General features: G+C 46.5%; 1 protein-coding gene across 2 annotated transcripts; it reads left to right on the top strand.

Moving 5' to 3' along the window:
- The first annotated feature begins 5824 nt into the window (after positions 1–5824).
- JOSD1 (Josephin domain containing 1) lies at positions 5825–17064 on the top strand. 2 transcript variants are annotated; one of them, XM_061418557.1, is made up of 5 exons: positions 5825–5951; positions 6356–7166; positions 13854–13982; positions 14113–14307; positions 14961–17064. In XM_061418557.1, the coding sequence occupies exons 2-5, from the start codon at positions 6982–6984 to the stop codon at positions 15058–15060; spliced, it is 609 nt and encodes a 202-aa protein (XP_061274541.1). In that variant the 5' UTR covers positions 5825–5951; positions 6356–6981; the 3' UTR covers positions 15061–17064. The 2 variants fall into 2 exon arrangements, with proteins under 2 accessions (XP_061274541.1, XP_061274540.1); XM_061418556.1 differs by having other exon boundaries at positions 5922–6029.
- Positions 17065–18063: the final 999 nt, after the last annotated feature.

Below are 18063 nucleotides of genomic sequence, written 5' to 3'. Positions count from 1 at the left end.
AAAGTCTGGGACGTCACGCGCCTGGATCGTAGCTTTCAAGTGGGCAGTACAGTGTCCACGCTACCGGCCTGGAGTCTTCCCGCCAATGGGAGCAGAGCGGTGTACGACTGACACATCAGCCAACCAATAAGGAGAGAAATTCACACCGCGTTTCCCCTTACCGCCCATCACTCCCCAAGATTTCAGAGGCGGTGCTCAGCTTCCAAATCCTGCAGTAGGATTGTCGGGGGCGGAGAGCCTTCCGATGATAGACAGGAGAAAGGCCCAATCCAGTCTTCGGATAAGTCCCGCGCCCACGGAGATTGTAAATTGAGCAAGGCACCTCCCACTCAACTCAATGACTCCAGGCTGTCACAGAAGACGGATTTTCAACCTGCTGGCAATCTCCAGGCAATTTTAATAAGATCGACGCCTGGAGTACTATAGCAGCCAGAGCGCGGCAATTAATTAAATGCTGACCTTAGGGAGAATTCCCCATTCATTGTCTCTGCGGAGAAAGCAATTACACGACCAAAATGAGGCAACCAGCTCAAACAGAAGCCAAAAGTACCTCACCACATTTGTAAACTGAAAGGCGAAACTCTAGTGTCTGCTAAGGTAGCTTCCTATGGGAGATTCTTCCAGTGTCATCAGCTGTGGAAAACTCCAACTCAAAACACTATCAATACCCGTTCTACTGTCTTGAATTCTTCTTCCAAAAGACTGAAAAGCTTGAAGTTAGGGATTAGTCAAACTCTAATAATGCTGGCCACGGCGACTCGTCCCAGGCAGCAAGCAAGCAAGAGCAGCCATTTGAGTTGAGAAGATAACATACCCAGGTTTAGGGGTCTGAAAACACAAAGTTTAGTGAGCAAGAGACGGAGTTCCAAAGAGCCTTCAGTTCCAAGGATCTACTTGAGAGTTAAGAGACAACTTATTGTTCCTGTTTGCAACCAAATCTGTACAAATACAGCTAGGAATCTGGAACAAGAAGTCATCCAACTCCAAAGGTTTTGATCAGTTTTTTTCTTCTGGAGAAATTGCTCACCATTAAACTACCGCACAATTGCACTCATCTCACATGCTAGTAAAGTAATGCTCAAAATTCTCCAAGCCAGGCTTCAGCACTACGTGAACCATGAACTTCCTGATGTTCAAGCTGGTTTTAGAAAAGGCAGAGGAACCAGAGATCAAATTCCCAACATCCGCTGGGTCATGGAAAAAGCAAGAGAGTTCCAGAAAAACATCTATTTCTGCTTTATTGACTATGCCAAAGCCTTTGACTGTGTGGATCACAATAAACTGTGGAAAATTCTGAAAGAGATGGGAATACCAGACCACCTGACCTGCCTCTTGAGAAATCTGTATACAGGTCAGGAAGCAACGGTTAGAACTGGACATGGAACAACAGACTGGTTCCAAATAGGAAAAGGAGTACGTCAAGGCTGTATATTGTCACCCTGCTTATTTAACTTCTATGCAGAGTACATCATGAGAAATGCTGGGCTGGAAGAAGCACAAGCTGGAATCAAGATTGCCGGGAGAATTATCAATAACCTCAGATATGCAGATGACACCACCCTTATGGCAGACAGTGAAGAACTAAAAAGCCTCTTGATGAAAGTGAAAGTGGAGAGTGAAAAAGTTGGCTTAAAGCTCAACATTCAGAAAACTAAGATCATGGCATCCAGTTCCATCACTTCATGGGAAATAGATGGGGAAACAGTGGAAACAGTGTCAGGCTTTATTTTTGGGGGCTCCAAAATCACTGCAGATGGTGACTGCGGCCATGAAATTAAGATGCTTACTCCTTGGAAGGAAAGTTATGACCAACCTAGATAGCATATTGAAAAGCAGAGACATTACTTTGCCAACAAAGGTCTGTCTAGTCAAGGCTATGGTTTTTCCTGTGGTCACGTATGGATGTGAGAGTTGGACTGTGAAGAAGGCTGAGCGCCAAAGAATTGATGCTTTTGAACTGTGGTGTTGGAGAAGACTCTTGAGAGTCCCTTGGACTGCAAGGAGATCCAACCAGTCCATTCTGAAGGAGATCAGCCCTGGGATTTCTTTGGAGGGAATGATGCTAAAGCTGAAACTCCAGTACTTTGGCCACCTCATGTGAAGAGTTAACTCACTGGAAAAGACTCTGATGCTGGGTGGGATTGGGGTCAGGAGGAGAAGGGGACGACAGAGGATGAGATGGCTGGATGGCATCACTGACTCGATGGACGTGAGTCAGAGTGAACTCCGGGAGTTGGTGATGGACAGGGAGGCCTAGTGTGCTGCAATTCATGGGGTCGCAAAGAGAAAATCACTGCAGAAACTGACTGAACTGAACTGATCCTACATATATCTCCATTAGATAAAAATATTAAAATCCCAGTTTGTCGGAAGAGCCAATTATGGCATTATATTCTAGAATAATATTGATATTTAGACTCTTACCAACTGGCTCTTCCAGAAGGAGTTCAAGTTCAGAATGTGCTTACACCTGATGGTATGCGTTTAAAAAAAAAAAATGCCCTTCTCACTACAGGGCTTTACCCATAAAAAATATATATTAACAGAGAAGGTACTACTTTTTTTTTTTTTTTTAAGAAATGTCGGATCTTTTTTTGTTTGTTGATTTATCTGTGGCTGTGCTGTGTCTTTCTGCCATAAGGGTGGTGTCATCTGCATATCTGAGGTTATTGATATTTCTCCCGGCAATCTTGATTCCAGCTTGTGTTTCTTCCAGCCCAGTGTTTCTCATGATGTACTCTGCATAGAAGTTGAATAAGCAGGGTGACAATATACAGCCTTGACGTACTCCTTTTCCTATTTGGAACCAGTCTGTTGTTCCATGTCCAGTTCTAACCGTTGCTTCCTGACCTGTATACAGATTTCTCAAGAGGCAGGTCAGGTGGTCTGGTATTCCCATCTCTTTCAGAATTTTCCACAGTTTATTGTGATCCACACAGTCAAAGGCTTTGGCATAGTCAATAAAGCAGAAATAGATGTTTTTCTGGAACTCTCTTGCTTTTTCCATGACCCAGCGGATGTTGGGAATTTGATCTCTGGTTCCTCTGCCTTTTCTAAAATCAGGTTGAACATGGCAGAAAGTGAAGAGGAACTAAGAAGCCTCTTGATGAAAGTGAAAGAGGAGAGTGAAAAAGTTGGCTTAAAGCTCAACATTCAGAAAACGAAGGTCATGGCATCCGGTCCCATCACTTCATGGGAAATAAATGGGGAAACAGTGGAAACAGTATCAGACTTTATTTTTTTGGGCTCCAAAATCACTGCAGATGGTGACTGCGGCCATGAAATTAAAAGACACTTACTCCTTGGAAGGAAAGTTATGACCAACCTAGATAGCATATTGAAAAGCAGAGACATTACTTTGCCAACAAAGGTCCATCTAGTCAAGGCTATGGTTTTTCCAGTGGTCATGTATGGATGTGAGAGTTGGACTGTGAAGAAGGCTGAGGGCCAAAGAATTGATGCTTTTGAACTGTGATGTTGGAGAAGACTCTTGAGAGTCCCTTGGACTGCAAGGAGATCCAACCAGTCCATTCTGAAGATCAGCCGTGGGATTTCTTTGGAGGGAATGATGCTAAAGCTGAAACTCCAGTACTTTGGCCTCGTGATGTGAAGAGTTGACTCATTGGAAAAGACTCTGATGCTGGGAGGGATTGGGGGCAGGAGGAGAAGGGGACGACAGAGGATGAGATGGCTGGATGGCATCACTGACTCGATGGACTTGAGTCTGAGTGAACTCCGGGAGTTGGTGATGGACAGGGAGGTCTGGTGTGCTGCGATTCATGGGGTAGCGAAGAGTCGTACACGACAGAGTGACTGGACTGAACTGAACTGAACTGTGCTGTGCTGTATCTCCATTGCTGCTCTCAGGCTTCCTCTGGTTGCAGTGCACAGGCTTCCCGTTGCCGTGGCTTCTCTTGATGTAGAGCACCAGCTGCAGTAGTTGCAGCTCACGGACTTATCTGCCCTGCGGCACGTGGGATCTTCCCAGACCAGGGATCCAACTGGTGTCCCCTGCATTGCAAGCCAAATTCTTAACCACTGGATCACCAGGGAAGTCCAAGAAGGTACTTCTTTAAGAATCTGAAATCACATTTTAGAGAAGGACTTCCTTATCATGTTTACATCCTTTTTCTGAAGACAGGTTAGAACCTAGGTTCAAATCCTAGGTCCACTACTTACTAGCTATGTGACCTCAAACAAATTAATCTGTGCTTCAGTTGTCAGCACAAGGAGAAGTATGAACTTAACAGGATAGTTCACAGTAAATCAGCTAATATAAGTAAAGCACTTAGAACAATGCTTGCAAGCCTCAATAACGAATCTTTTGCAAATATAACTTTAATCCTTAGGTGGGTTACACATTATAAAAAATTCAAAAGTTGCGTCAATCAGGGCAGAGGACTCCCGATCACACAGGCAGGCACATAACCTGCTAAGTGCTAGTCTGTACAGTCACTGGTTGGTGCGTGCTCCGTCACGTCTCTTTGCGACCCTGTGAACTGTAGCCCACCAGGCTCCTCTCCACGAAATCTTCCAGGCAAGAATACTGGAGCGGGTTGCCATTTCTTACTCCAGGGAATCTTCCCGGCACAGAGCTCAAAACCCAGACCTCTTTCTTGCCTCTCTTGAACTGGAGTGCAAATTTGGAGTGCCTCCAAAATCTGGAGGCAGATTTTTTACCACCGAACCATCTGGGAAGATATCACTTGTGTTAAGCCCAGCCAAGATTTAACACCTAACTAAATTGCAGTTTCAGCCTCTATCAGGAGTAGCATCTTTAACTAATCACTACTGAACTACTCTGCCTGATAAAACCCTTGCCTTCCTATAAGGGAATGTGCCCTTCCAGCGATACAATCCACTTTCTTCTATTAAAAACCTTCCATTTTGCACAACTTCTAGGAGCACCTTTCTATTTACTAGCTGGGGTGCTGCCAGATACATGAGTTGTTTAATAACTCAATTAGATTTTCAAATTACTCAATTGAACTTTGTGTTTTAACAGTGAGTTCTGTTGGAGCAGAATTAAAGAAATGACCGAATCGTTATTTTTTTTTATTGTTTTTCGAACTTTCTGAACAAAAAATTCAAAAAGAAAAAAAAAGCGGGCGGCGGAGATTCATGCGAGACTGAATTCATCTTCCTGATACACACACTGCTCTCAAGATAGACCTAGAGAAAATTCAGAGGAAAACTCTATGGCCACCACCATGGACCAGACGGGAACCTGAGGCAAAAGGACGGTGATCTGTGAGTAGCAAGCCGAAATTCGACACCAAGGAACTGAAATAGGGCTGTACACCACTTCAAACTCGGCTCGCAGCAAGGAACTCAGCACGCAGGAGCTCCTGGAAAGTGACGGCGGTCGGGCCCACTAACCAAGAAACTCTGCGCCCGTCCGCGTCAGTAAAGTGCTATGAAATAACCTGGGAAACGGCGTGCTAGACAAACATAAAACGGTCGGCGCAGGTAAGACTAGTCCGGGTTCGCGCAAGCAGTCAGCCCCAAAAGCACGGTCAGAGAGAGCGGACGGGTGGGAAGAGCCGCTAAAGTGCAGCCGCGGGCCGGGTCGCCGCCCTGGAACGGAGCCGACGCCCAGGGGAAGCGAAGGGCGGAATAGGCACCGGGGCGGGACTCGCCGGGCCGCCTGGCCAGCCCAGCCCAGCCCCGGAAGGAACAGAGCCGAGGAACCCGGCACTTAGCTCTTCCTACGGCGAGCTAGCGCCGCCGCCGCGGCTGCCGCGGCCGCCGAACTCCCAACCCCGCACCCCTAGGAAACCCACCGCAGCCCGCACCCTGTTAACGGGACCGCCGCCGCGGCCCAGAAGCCGGCGCCGCTGACGTCACGCTGACGTCAGACGTGACGCCGCGGCAGGGCGGGAGCGGGGAAACGGCGAAGGAGGGCGTTTCCGGAGCACGCGCCGGGCGGGGACCGCTGACGTCGGGCTCAGGTGCGTGCGCTCCCCTGCCCGCCCGCCCGGAGCGCGACCCAGGTGGCGGCCCGCAGCTCCAGGTGGCGGTCGGCAGCGGTGAGAGGGCGAGCGGCGGCGCGGCAGCAGGCTGTCCGGGCGGCGCGGGGACCGGGGTTAGGGGAGCGGCGGGAGGGCGGCTCGGGTTTTGCACTCACGTGACGGGGGGGAGGTTGGGGTGGGGGCTACGAGCTGGGTGGGCCCAGGCCCCCGAGAGCGAGGCGAGCTGTCCGGCCCCACCCCTGACTGGCCTGCGCGTCGCCGCGAAGGACCTTCCCTGGGGCTGGGGCTGGGGCCGGACCCGCCGCGCCGCTTCCCGGGGCAGCCCGGTCCTCCGCGGTGGCCCGCACGACCGCCGGAGCTGACAGGAGTTGTCTTCTCCGTAGGGCCGCGTCGAGAGGGTGAGAGTTCGCGCTTTCCGAAGGAGCTGCGTCCGTCTCGGCCTCTCGAGGTCCCGCCGCACCCAAGAGGATGGAGAGCCTCCCCCGAGGCCGCAGTAGGGCCCGCGAACCCACGCCGGCCAGCCCTCGTTAGCTGCTCGAAATTTGCGTTTTATCCGCCGCTTAGGCCTTGTTTCCCAAGCCAGTGACTTCGTGGTTCCAAAGAAATGGAAGAAAAGGAGCGATGTGACCGATTCCATCCGGTCGTCCTGCCTTGAGGCCTGGTTGGCATTTGCAGAGAGAAAATACAACAAGAAAATCGTTGGGTTTTTTTGGAGGGGGTGGAAGAAGGAAAACAAGGTCTTTGATTTTACATGGTTTTTTAAAACTTCTGCACTTTGACAGTGGCGGTGAAATACACTAATCCAAAAGTTAATTTTTTGTTGAGAAGAGAGGGATTATTTTTCCTTTTGAGTCCAACCTTTTCTTCTCCCCGTGACAAAGCATAAATCATGGACACCAGAAAGTAAGGTGGACCTCAGGAAATCTCAAAAGACTGAGAAGCTTACATTCCTCCTCAGGAGGGAAGGGTGGGGTGTTTTTAGCCCTCTCTGGAACCTAAAAGGAAAAACATGAGTTGCGTGCCATGGAAAGGAGACAAGGTCAAATCTGAATCATTGGAGCTGCCCCAGGCAGCACCCCCACAAATCTACCATGAGAAACAGCGCAGGGAGCTCTGTGCTCTGCATGCCCTCAATAACGTCTTCCAGGACAGCAATGCCTTCACCCGGGAAACGCTGCAAGAGATTTTCCAGAGGTAGGGAACTCCCCTTCTCGTTCGGGTCTTCATACATATAGTTTTTGCTCTTTCTGAATTTCTGTGCATGGGGCAACTTCTCTGCTGCATAAACCTTCAAACTAACAGGTCTTATTAGCTAGATGCTGTTAGCAGGTGTAAGGGACACAGGAATGGGAAAGAGAATAATCAGGACCATTTACTGAGCACCTCCAGTGGGCTAGGGTCAGTGCTAAGAGCCTCAGTGGTGTTATCTCAAGTGATCCCCTCTACAGTCCATTGGAATGTGTAATTATTTCCATTTTGTGGATAAAGACAGGACTCAGAGGAGTTCAGTAATTTGCCCAAGGTAACATAACAAGAAATGAAGCCAAGCTTAAATCCAGGTTTGTTGCTGTGCTGTTGACCACGGTGATATTAATGCCGCTCAAGTCCTGCCCTCAAGGAGTTTAAGAGTTTAGAAGGGGAACCAGATAGGTACACACTCAGTCACCTGTCATCAGAGTTGAAATGTTGTGGGTTCCGTAAGAAAGTTCTTGCACAATACTCAGCTTCTCTGTGAAGCCATGTGCTGGCCTTGGTGCTTTTTATATGGTGTTTTGTTTAGCTCTCTTAGTTGATTTACTGTCTCTTTTTTACTGATAAAGAAAGAGAAGGAAAGGTCAGGTAATGTCCAAACAGCTTTGAAGTAGCAAAGCTATAATTTGAGGCGGACTCTAGGTCCTCTCCCCTTTCTACTTCATTCCAGATGGCCTTTCTTATCTACTTTGCAAAGTGCTACCAGACAGGTTGATAGAAGTTCAGCTTTTTTCTCTCAGCTTTGATGTTTTAAAACTTTTCTCTCAAAGAGTTTGAGAAATGGTTCGGCAGTGTCTGGATAAGCAGCATGTCTGCAGTCCATAGCAACTTTGGCAGTGAGCCTGTCTCACTACTCTAGCTACTAAAGAGTTATCCTGCTCAGTTCTCAAGTGCGAAGAAAGCTCAGGAGTTCTTCAAGCAGTGCATATTGGCAGTTACAGAAGATCCTTCTCTGACTCCATTCAGAGATGAAATTATGGCCCCAGGAGGGCCTGAATTACAGCTGAGAGCAACCTGTCTGGGGTGATTTTTGAAGCATAGGTATGGACCATTTACCCTAAAAGAACCATAGGCCCTCTTTTAAAAGAATGTTAATCTTGGTGTGCTGACAAAGTTATAATGAGGGTAATTATTTTCCAAGGTCAATAATAACCATAGTAATGCCTTAGCAGGGCAAATGTGTCCTTTGCATCATAGCCATTACCTGGCAAGTAGAATGAACTCTTCAGGCAACAGGGCCCTGGGAGATGAGATAATTTGTCTCAGATTGCTGGAGGCCAGTCCTTTAGACTGCTCCCATTTGGCCAGTCATTAATACATCTTCTACTCCTGATTGAATATTTGCAAATTATTTCCTAATCGAAGACTAGGGAGAAGGAAAAGACCCCGAGTGCTTGAATGTGCTTAATACTTTGAACTCTGACAAGCTTACAACCTTATTAGGAGTGATCCTAGGAAACCAGAATTCACCTTAAGCAATTTACCCAGTTTCACTCAACTAGCAAAAGTCAAGTACAAGATTCTGTGTGTCCATTTAGAAGTTTTTCACAGATAAATTTGGCCCGGGTCAACATGATGATAACCACTAACACAGATGAGCGCTCACTCTGTACGAGCACTGTTCTGACTGCTTTCCTTGTGTTAACTTGCTCCTGACACCCATTTTACAAGGTAGATCCTGTTACTTCTGATTTTTCCAGATGAGGGAACATAGACCTATTAATCGCAGGATTTGGACCCAGGCTTTGTGAATGGAGGACCTGCTTTCCTAACTACTCTGCTCCTTCCTGAATATTGGGAAGGGATGTCAGAGCAATTATATCGTCAATAGCCGCTCACCCTTCTAGGAAGTTGGGCCTCGGTCTGAAGATGTCGACTGTGATTATAAGCTGTTCGTGGATAATAGCAGGACTCTTTCAGCTGTGTTTTCCCTGATTGAAAGAATGCTAAATATTTGCTAAACTCACATAGAACCAAAGTTCTGTTCTGGCTTTTGAAGCTTTAGCAAGTTGTACTGCATTCTCCAGTTACCTGTCAGCATGATGTAAATGTCCATGTAAATACGAGAATATTTGTACCTTACCACTCCAGAGGTGGCATTCTGTACAGAGTATTTAACATGGGAAGATTCTGTGTGGATACACAGCAACAAAGAAGTGTGAAAGGAATCAGAGCGGGGGAAAAAAAGGGAGAAGAGGTGAGGGAGAGAGGATGGAATTTTTTAAGCAAACATTTACTAGCTGCCTGCAGTGTGCCAGGCACCACTCGGCACTGTAAAGAAAGCAAGCTGAACAAAACTTAGCCACAGAGAAGTAATACAGCTCAGAACTGTACATTGACCCAGCTTGAGAATAGATTTAAGTGAATTAGAACTTTGGAATTTAGAGCAGTTTAAAGGGAAAAAGATAATCTGTTTGGATCTTAACAGAAAAGAGTAATGTTGACAGTAATGTTAACTAGATAATTTAAAATTCCCAGATCCAAAGTTCTGTGCTGTTTTGAAGATGTTGATAAATGGTAGCAATGGGGAAAAGTTTTTGATTAATGCCATTTGTTGAGAGGAAGTTCATCCTTGTAGTTGAATTCTAGCCAGGTAGAAGAAATACAAAAGCAGGGTGGAGTTTCAGTGCAGTTGTGGGTATGAGATGACTCATGGTAGAAATGGAAATGAATAGGGATTTGGAAAGGACTGAGCTAATGACAGCAACACAGGAACAGGGAAGAGACAGTCAGGTGTGACAGGCTCAGTCAGGATTTGAAGATAGTGGTCATGATTGTAGTAATAGCAGAGAGGTTGTTGGAAAGGATGAACAACTGAAATTGGAGAAAAGATCAAACTATAAGGGATTATAGATACTGGTGAACATCCTGTACCACAGAGAAGCCCTTCTACCCCCCCCCCCCCATTAAAAAGTCCCTGAGCACACATTTAAAGGAAGGAGCCACATTTAAAGGTATGGTGGTTGTAAACTGAGAAAACGTGTTGTTGAGTGTTAACCTCTAGAGATTTAAATTTTCTTATCCAAGGGCCAGGCAGACTCCTCCTGCTCATCGCCACCACCTACAGAATCCTTTGGTGTGCCTGGCCCTGTAATCTGTGCTTTATGTATTTAAAAATTTTAAAACACGTTAGGAGGTCCCAGGCCATATTTTCTAAGGTCACACCTCTTCAGAACTGATAAAAAGGAAAAAATTGAGAGAAAATGAATCTTGATGAAATGTTTCCACATCTCCTTTTCATTGAAACCTGAAACATCACCTTAGACAAACACAGAACCCATCTTTTCACTTGTGGATGACTTCACATCTCATGGCTCTTACGTCTGCCTTGGTGACAAAAATGAGAGGCTAGTGTATAGTTCAGAATCTCTATGGAAATTATTAAGACAGTCTTTAACAGGAGTTTGCTGCGGAATCTCAAGAAAACATTCTGCTGAGACAGAGTAGAATTCCCATGGGATTCAGCGGGAGCAGGTATTGCGGTATCCAGGAGACTGTTGAGTGTAGCTTTAGGTTTAGAGGTGGATTCCTAGCTCTGCTACTTACTAGCTGTATATGACTGTACAAGCCACCCTGACCTCTGTACCTCAGCTTCCTTGTTTACACTGTGGGGCTAATCTCAAGATTGTTGGAAGGATTACGTGATAAATCTCTTAAAAGTAGCTAACACAGTGGGCACCTGATTATTGTTAAAGTAGAAACAAGTACTGGTTTAATGGGCACAATGGATAGATCCCATTTCTTCAAAATATTTTTTATCTTTTTTTTTTTGGCTGCACCCAGCCTGCAGCAGCTTAGTTTCCCAACCAGGGATTGAACCCATGCTCCTGAACAGGAAGCACAGAGTCTGAACCACTGGGCCACCAGGGAAGTCCCTGGATTCCACTTACTCAAATGACCTCTCCTCTAGGATTGAGACGGAAACCATTCTTGGCCTTCCCTATATTGATTGGTTTGGCAAACACATGGTTATTCAGTTGCTAGTGCCCAGCTATGAGAGATACAGTCACCCCTTCACTTTGGGCATTTATTTAGCCACTCCTTCATCGGCTATTTCACTGGGCAAGTGTGAAATTACTGAATTCTTCAGTGGTCCTATAAGATAGGAATAGTTCCCATTTTACAGGTAAGCTAACAGGTGTGGAGATTAAATCTCAAAATTGATACTGATGCTGCTTGGATGTGAACTCAAATACGTGTGGTCCTTAGATCGCTCTCTTTTTTCCTACTACGTTGGAGTCAAGAAGGGTTTCATGGAAAAGGTTGGGTATTAGGTGGAACTTGAAAAAGCTTTAGGGTTTAGCTCGGAACAAGGACGAGGCTAAAGAAGAGAGGCCACATGGCCATGGTACCTGAAGTACACTAAGCCCCATGAAAGGGAAAAGCACATCAAGTGGGGCTGCGAGGGTTAGAGCTGGCCAACGAGGCAACTGGCTCCATCGGCAGCTCTTACGTAAGTAATTGAAATGACACTTTGGTGAATGTGGCAGGAACATACAGGCTGAGTAGGTGGAAGGAGTGTTTAGAAGCACGGAGGTCAATTTAGGAACCTGTTTCAAAATATCCAGGTGTGAGATGAGGGGCCTCCAGTTAGGGGGAGAGAGTAGGAATAGACAGGCAAGGGTTTGAATCTGAGATAGAAGATGTAGGACAAGGGGAAGACGCCCTTGGAAACTCTAGTCCTCGAAGATGCACTTCAAAAAACTGCAGTCAAGGATGTTTGGGAACTGAAACATTTTACTACCCACCCTCCCCAAACCCCACCCCCAACCCCTGTCTCCTCGAGACTCAAGGTAAATATTAGCATTTTAGGGGCTTCAAGGAATCCTGCAGGAAACCTGTTTCCTTGATTCATTCAGCTACTGTATTGAGCACCTTCTGTGGTCCTTTGGGAACACACTGAGGGGACAGCACAGCACTCAGGTTCAAGCCTGGTAGGGAGTTAGGTGGTAAAAGAGGTGGAAGACTTGGCAGTTTCTCTCCTGGGACCTTCATGCATCTACTGGCTGGAGACTTCACTGAAGGTCGAGACGCTATTGAAAAGTTGGTGAAGGAAAGCAATTCGATATATCTTGAGATAGGCTTTCTCCCATAGGCTTTCTCATTTGATCTAAGTGCCCAAGAATGCACTGAGAGCCTTTATCCCAGAGCCTTTATCCTATCAAGCTACATTTTAGACCCAAGCCAAGGGACTTGGCTGGCCTTTCCTCTTATTAGCCCACAGGCAAATCAGAAAACATGTCCAGTAGTAACCTGGGCTGTAATTAAATTGGAGCAGGTGGATGTAAGAGGAAATGACTGGGAGAAAGTTAAGGTTGGCCAGTCAGAAAAGGTCTCTAGGGCAGTAACACTTGAGACCCACATGATGAGGAGCAGGCCGAGTGGAGATGTAGGGGAAGAGCATTCCAGACATTGGAGACAGTGAGTGCAGAGGCCCGAAAGAGAGAAAGAGCTTGTGTGTCCAGGTAGTAGACAGAAGGTCTTTGTGCTGCGAGGTAGTGATGAGGTCAGCAGAATCCTAAGGGTCTTACAGACCTGCCAATGTCATTTAGATCTATTTAAGTGCTTTGGGAGCCTTGGAGGCTTTAAGCAGTGGCAAGAGTATGTTGGAAAAATACCAGTATGGTTGCTGTGTGTAGAGTCTAAGATCTCTTAAGTTTTTAGAGTTGACTGCAAGATCTGATTCTCTTCTGGAGATGGCAGTTAGCAGCCTCCTAGATAGCCGCTCTCCACCTGTATTCCTGAGGAACTCACGACGCTTCCTTGGGGTGAGAGGTGTGCTGCCCCTGCCTTTCCGCAGGTCCTGGCCTGTGCGGCCTGTGAAAGCAAATTAATAGGATTGGAAATGCCTCCAGAACTGACCTTATCTGAAGATGGAGGAGTGGCTAAAGAGGCCTGACCCAAAGATGGCTTAAAGCCAGCGGGCGAACCAGACTGCAGTTGAGTTTTGCTTGTCTGGTGGCAAAAATATTTTTTCAGTTGGCGTATTTGCTTTCAAATTCCAGTATTTCACACACATGTATATTTGGAATACCTTTAGGTGGTTCATGCATTTCAGGTTAATACTGTTTTTAATTGCTTTCCCTGGGGCCCCAGTTGATACATTGATGTTACCTGTGTGTAGGCCTTTATTTAATAATTAATAATTACCAAGTATGCAGGCCTTAAATAGAAAGCATTTAAATTGTAAAAAATAAAACTAATGATAGATACTACCCATGCAAATCAAAATATCAAATACTATTTTCTAATGTTAAAAAAAAAAAAAGGCTGTATCAAAGCAGGAAGATCAGCAAAGAAAATTTCAGAAAAGGGAAATCTGGGGATTTCATAAATGAGAGATTTCTTTCTTTATATCCATTGAATTCACTATAGACGCACTTTCTAAATGGCAGGCAGATAGGCGCCACCACTGCTGAATTACCGTTTTGCATCAAAAGATAAATCCCTAGGACAGCAGGAGCTCAGACTACAAAATACTTTAGTAAAAAACTGGTTACATTAACTTGAGTGGACGGCAACGGGCTTCCAGGGGCAGTGGTGTAAAGTGTCTTCTGTCCCTGCCAGTGTGGGGCCAGGAGGGCTTGGGCTGGCCAGCCAATCTCAGCTTCCCTCCTGTCGCATTTGCAGGTTGTCGCCAAACACCATGGTGACCCCCCACAAGAAGAGCATGCTGGGAAATGGGAACTACGATGTGAACGTCATTATGGCAGCACTTCAGACCAAAGGCTATGAAGCTGTTTGGTGGGACAAGCGCAGGTAATCGAACCAGGCTTGACTTGAAGGGATCTGACGCTCAGCTGGAAAGGAAGCCGGGGTGGGGTTACAGCCGGGGAATCCTGGGGAGTTGGCTGACACTGTGGAGCCTGACTCCGTTTCTGTTCTGCAGGGATGTTGGCGCCATTGCTCTCACAAACGTTATGGGCTTCATCATGAACCTGCCCTCCAGCCTGTGCTGGGGTCCCCTGAAGCTGCCACTCAAAAGGCAGCACTGGATCTGTGTTCGAGAGGTGGGAGGTGCCTACTACAACCTGGACTCCAAACTGAAGATGCCCGAATGGATTGGAGGCAAGAGCGAGCTCAGGTACCTGTGTGGCTGGTGTAGTGGCAGGTTGAACTTACCTTTGGGTATTTGACAAGGCAAGTGAAATTCCTAGCTCTGTGGATCCTCTCCCTGTTGTTACTTAGAATCATAGGGTCTTAGATTTAAAAGACCTGAATCTTCCATGATCCCCAGAGGATGTTAAGTCCCCTGGTAGAGAAGTGCCATTACCTTGGATGCTGGCTTTCTGGTTTGGTGGGACTGCCCTTGTAACATTCTCCAACTTAGACAATTGTGACAGTATAGCTGCCAGTTCGGAGAAGGGAAGACAGACATTTGGGCCACAGAGGGCTAAATTTTCTTAGGACCAAAGAAGAAACCTTTTCTTTTTTTTTTTTTTTTTACAATTAGAAGTTCTTTAGAATACTTGGGGCTCTCTTCCTCACAGAACTGGCTACTGTTGGCAGTAACATATGAGGATGAGCAAAAGTTCAGATTGGAAATTTAACTGGAAAGATTGAGAGGTAACCAAACGTGGAGTGCCCCAAGAACAAGACGACTAGATTGTGTTCAGGACTGCCAAGGGTATAAATAACAAGGTTACTGCCTGGCAGTGAACATGTGGCCCCAAGACTGGCATCTGCAGTTTTCCTAGCATTTCATTTTCTCTTTCATCTACCCTTTTTTTCCTGTAGGAAGTTTCTAAAACATCATTTGCGAGGAAAGAACTGTGAACTCCTGCTGGTGGTACCAGAAGAGGTGGAGGCCCATCAGAGTTGGAGGGCTGATGTGTGATGCAGTCCTACCCAGCCTTCGGCACCTCAGCCCCCTGGAATCCTCCGTGATGTGCTGCGGCCTCTGCCGTGGGTCTGCCCTCGCCACTTCCCCAAACATCTCATCGGGTTTTTTTTCCCTCTGATTTGACAGTGCAATAGGACAGACACGTGGACTGTTAGAAGAACCAACCAGCGTTACTCGCTCCTGGAAAAGGAAAGCAGGAGCTCTGTGTGCTTAGGGCGAGCTGTGGAGACCTTGGTTTTATTTTAAAGAGAAGGAAGGTGGGTCTCAGCTGCCTCTCCCGGCTTCTGTGAGGGCTTGGCAGAGGCTCTGTTGGAGTTCACTGCTGCTCTGACCCCTGGGGGACGCTGCCTCCCCATCCCCTTCCCTGGCAGCCGGTGAATTTGAACACAGTCCAGACAAAGCCCATGGGACTGGCTTGAAGGCCTCAGAGCAGGAAGGCCTCTCAGGAAACCATCTCCAGAGCTGCAGCAGCCGCACAGCAGGCTGAGTCCAGCCCTCAATGCCACCCTGACCCCATTTTTAGGAGTGGTTTATGGTCGTCCTTGAAGTTTGATAATGAAAAGTTCTCTAATATTTCATGCCAGGTGGTTGAATCCTGCAATATTCTAACATGACAGGGTGAGCTAGATACCTAAGAGGATGTGGCCAGAGCCAGGCTGGGGACAGGCACGGACAGCCTGTCTGCCTCACTCCAGCTTTGTCCCCGCCACTTCACTGCACTGGTTTAGAAGGTTTGGGGACACAAGACAGGCCAAAGGGCAGTTTTCCCAGCTGACCCACCCCGGCAAAATCAGAAAAAAATAAGACTGCCTTTACCATCAAATTCTACTAGTTTGAGACAGTGTTGGGCAAGGGAAGTATTGTGAAGCTAAGCCCTCAGAGATTTGGAGCAGCTCAAATTAGTAGAAGTCTTAGGCTTGGAGTCACTCTGGTGACCAGAAGCAGGGCCCTCACGTTGGGTAGATATGTGCATTCTGCTTAGGACCTGGGTTTGTCATCTCTCTGGAGTTTCCTTTACAGATCAACTGAGAATTGACCCCCCCCTACCTCTTTAAAGAGCTGTAGGCCACTTTTCTCCTGGTAACTTTGGAAAACAGGAGAAGTGTTAGACTACACCGCCTGTCACCAAAGGGGCCGTGGTGGTCTCAAGGCAGGGGGGCAGGCAGGGGTGGCTTGTTCAGCCCTTCACAGATCAGTGGTCTTGGCAGGTCTGAGAGCTGCCCCACTGGCCAGACTCCTCTCCAGCAGCAGAGCCAGCCTGGGGCTTGCATGTCCAGCCTGAGCAAGCTTAACGGGATGAAGCTGAGGCTTTCTCCCCACTGTGACTGGAGTGCATGTTTACACCAGCACCTTTTCTGCACATGTATCTTCAATCCCACAAGGCCATTTTTTTAATGCTGAGTAACAGAGGCCACCAAGCAACTACTGCGTTTCACCCTCTCAGCAAGTGGCCGCAGTCTCTTCTGCACCATTTTCTACACCAGACCTGCTTGGCACCACAGGGAGCTCGTCACCCCTGCACAATGACATTCCAACCACCACCAGCCAGAAGTTACAGCCAACCTTGCTGACTGTCACAAGCAGGACCTTGGGTCCATTGGCACGGTCAGTGATGTAAGCCATCTCCTGGGAGGAGGAGGAAACTCCTCACCACCAGTCTGCTTGGGCCTGTGCAGACAGCACTTCAAAGGAGTCCTCATGCACTTGGAGTCCATAAGCCAATGGGATATGCAAAGACGCTTAACCATTTCAGGGCTGGTTCCTCTGTTCATATCCAATTCTGGTGCTTAGGAACAGGGACCTATGCTGATGCCCAAGGGCAGAAAGCCCCACTTCCTTTAAGGAAGTGGGCAGGCCTGACCCTGATGCCCAGTAAGGGGCAACCCTAGGCTTTTTGTTTTTTCTTGCTTTTATTCCTTTTTGTTGGCCTTGTGCTGGGTTTGTTTACAAAAGATGTATTTTGTTTAACCAAATATTAAAAATGGAAAACTCCATAAATTTCACGTCTGAATTCTGTAACTAGGTACATTTTAAAAAGTGAACTTTAGCTTTAAAAGGCATTCACAACTGCTCTAAGTCCTCTTTTAGAGACATACTTTGCTTTGGTCAAACCTCTCACTTCAAAAATCCAGACAAAAGATTCACCAAGTACGACTTGATTCAAAAGAAGTCTAAGACATTTCTCAATTTAACTTAAAAAACTAGGCTCCACAATATGAAGAACCCTAACCTTCATCTAAGTACAAGTTTTCTTTATTGACAAGTAATATATTTTTCCCTGATTAACAAGTAGCATTTCAAGAGGGCCTGGAGGCCCCAGCATCAAGTACATTGCAGGATTCTAAGTAGGACTGTCTAGATTTGAATTCAGATCAGGCATTTTCTGTTCAGCCCGGAGCAGATCATTTTAACCTTTCTGGGACTGTTTTCTTCTGTAAAATGAGAATACTACCACCTCCTAAATTGTATAATAAGGTTCCAGCAACCCACATGAAAGGCTTAGTATTGTTACTAGCACAATGCCAATAAAAATGTATGTTAAGTGGAAAAACTACAGAGTGCAAAGAGCTACAGCTGGATTCACCATTAAGAGCTCATCAGCAATTACGGTTGATCCTCAAACAGCACAGGTTTGAACTATGCGGGTCCACTCTATACATGAAATTTTTTCAGTGAATACTACAGTACCACAATCTGTGGTTGAACTGCAGACCCACACAGGGCCGTTGAAAAAAGAACTGCACAGACTTGGTTGCATGGAGGGTTAGTCCCCCCAACCCTTTATTTTTCAAGGGTTAATTGTATTTTTTAAAAAAGAACAAACCCAAGATGTACTTGCTACCTTCCTATTCCCAGACTAGAAATCAATACTGTCATTCTTTACAAGTCCTTTATAATTTTTTCTTTTTTTGGATTTGCTGCATGGCCATGTGGAATCTTAGTTTCCTGACCAGGGATCAAACCTGTACCCCCTGCAGTGGAAGTGCAAAGTCCTAA

The sequence above is a fragment of the Bos javanicus genome, chromosome 5, assembly GCF_032452875.1.
Source record: "Bos javanicus breed banteng chromosome 5, ARS-OSU_banteng_1.0, whole genome shotgun sequence".
NCBI classification, from domain to species: domain Eukaryota; kingdom Metazoa; phylum Chordata; class Mammalia; order Artiodactyla; family Bovidae; genus Bos; species Bos javanicus.
This window is presented reverse-complemented; position numbering and strand designations above follow the sequence as displayed.

Bases quoted from the DNA above. Each gene is read 5' to 3' on its own strand.
- JOSD1 (XM_061418557.1), top strand. From the start codon at position 6,982: ATGAGTTGCGTGCCATGGAAAGGAGACAAGGTCAAATCTGAATCATTG. The intron at 7,167-13,853 runs GTAGGGAACTCC...TCGCATTTGCAG, and splicing joins CTGCAAGAGATTTTCCAGAG to GTTGTCGCCAAACACCATGG. The intron at 14,308-14,960 runs GTACCTGTGTGG...TTTTTCCTGTAG, and splicing joins GGAGGCAAGAGCGAGCTCAG to GAAGTTTCTAAAACATCATT.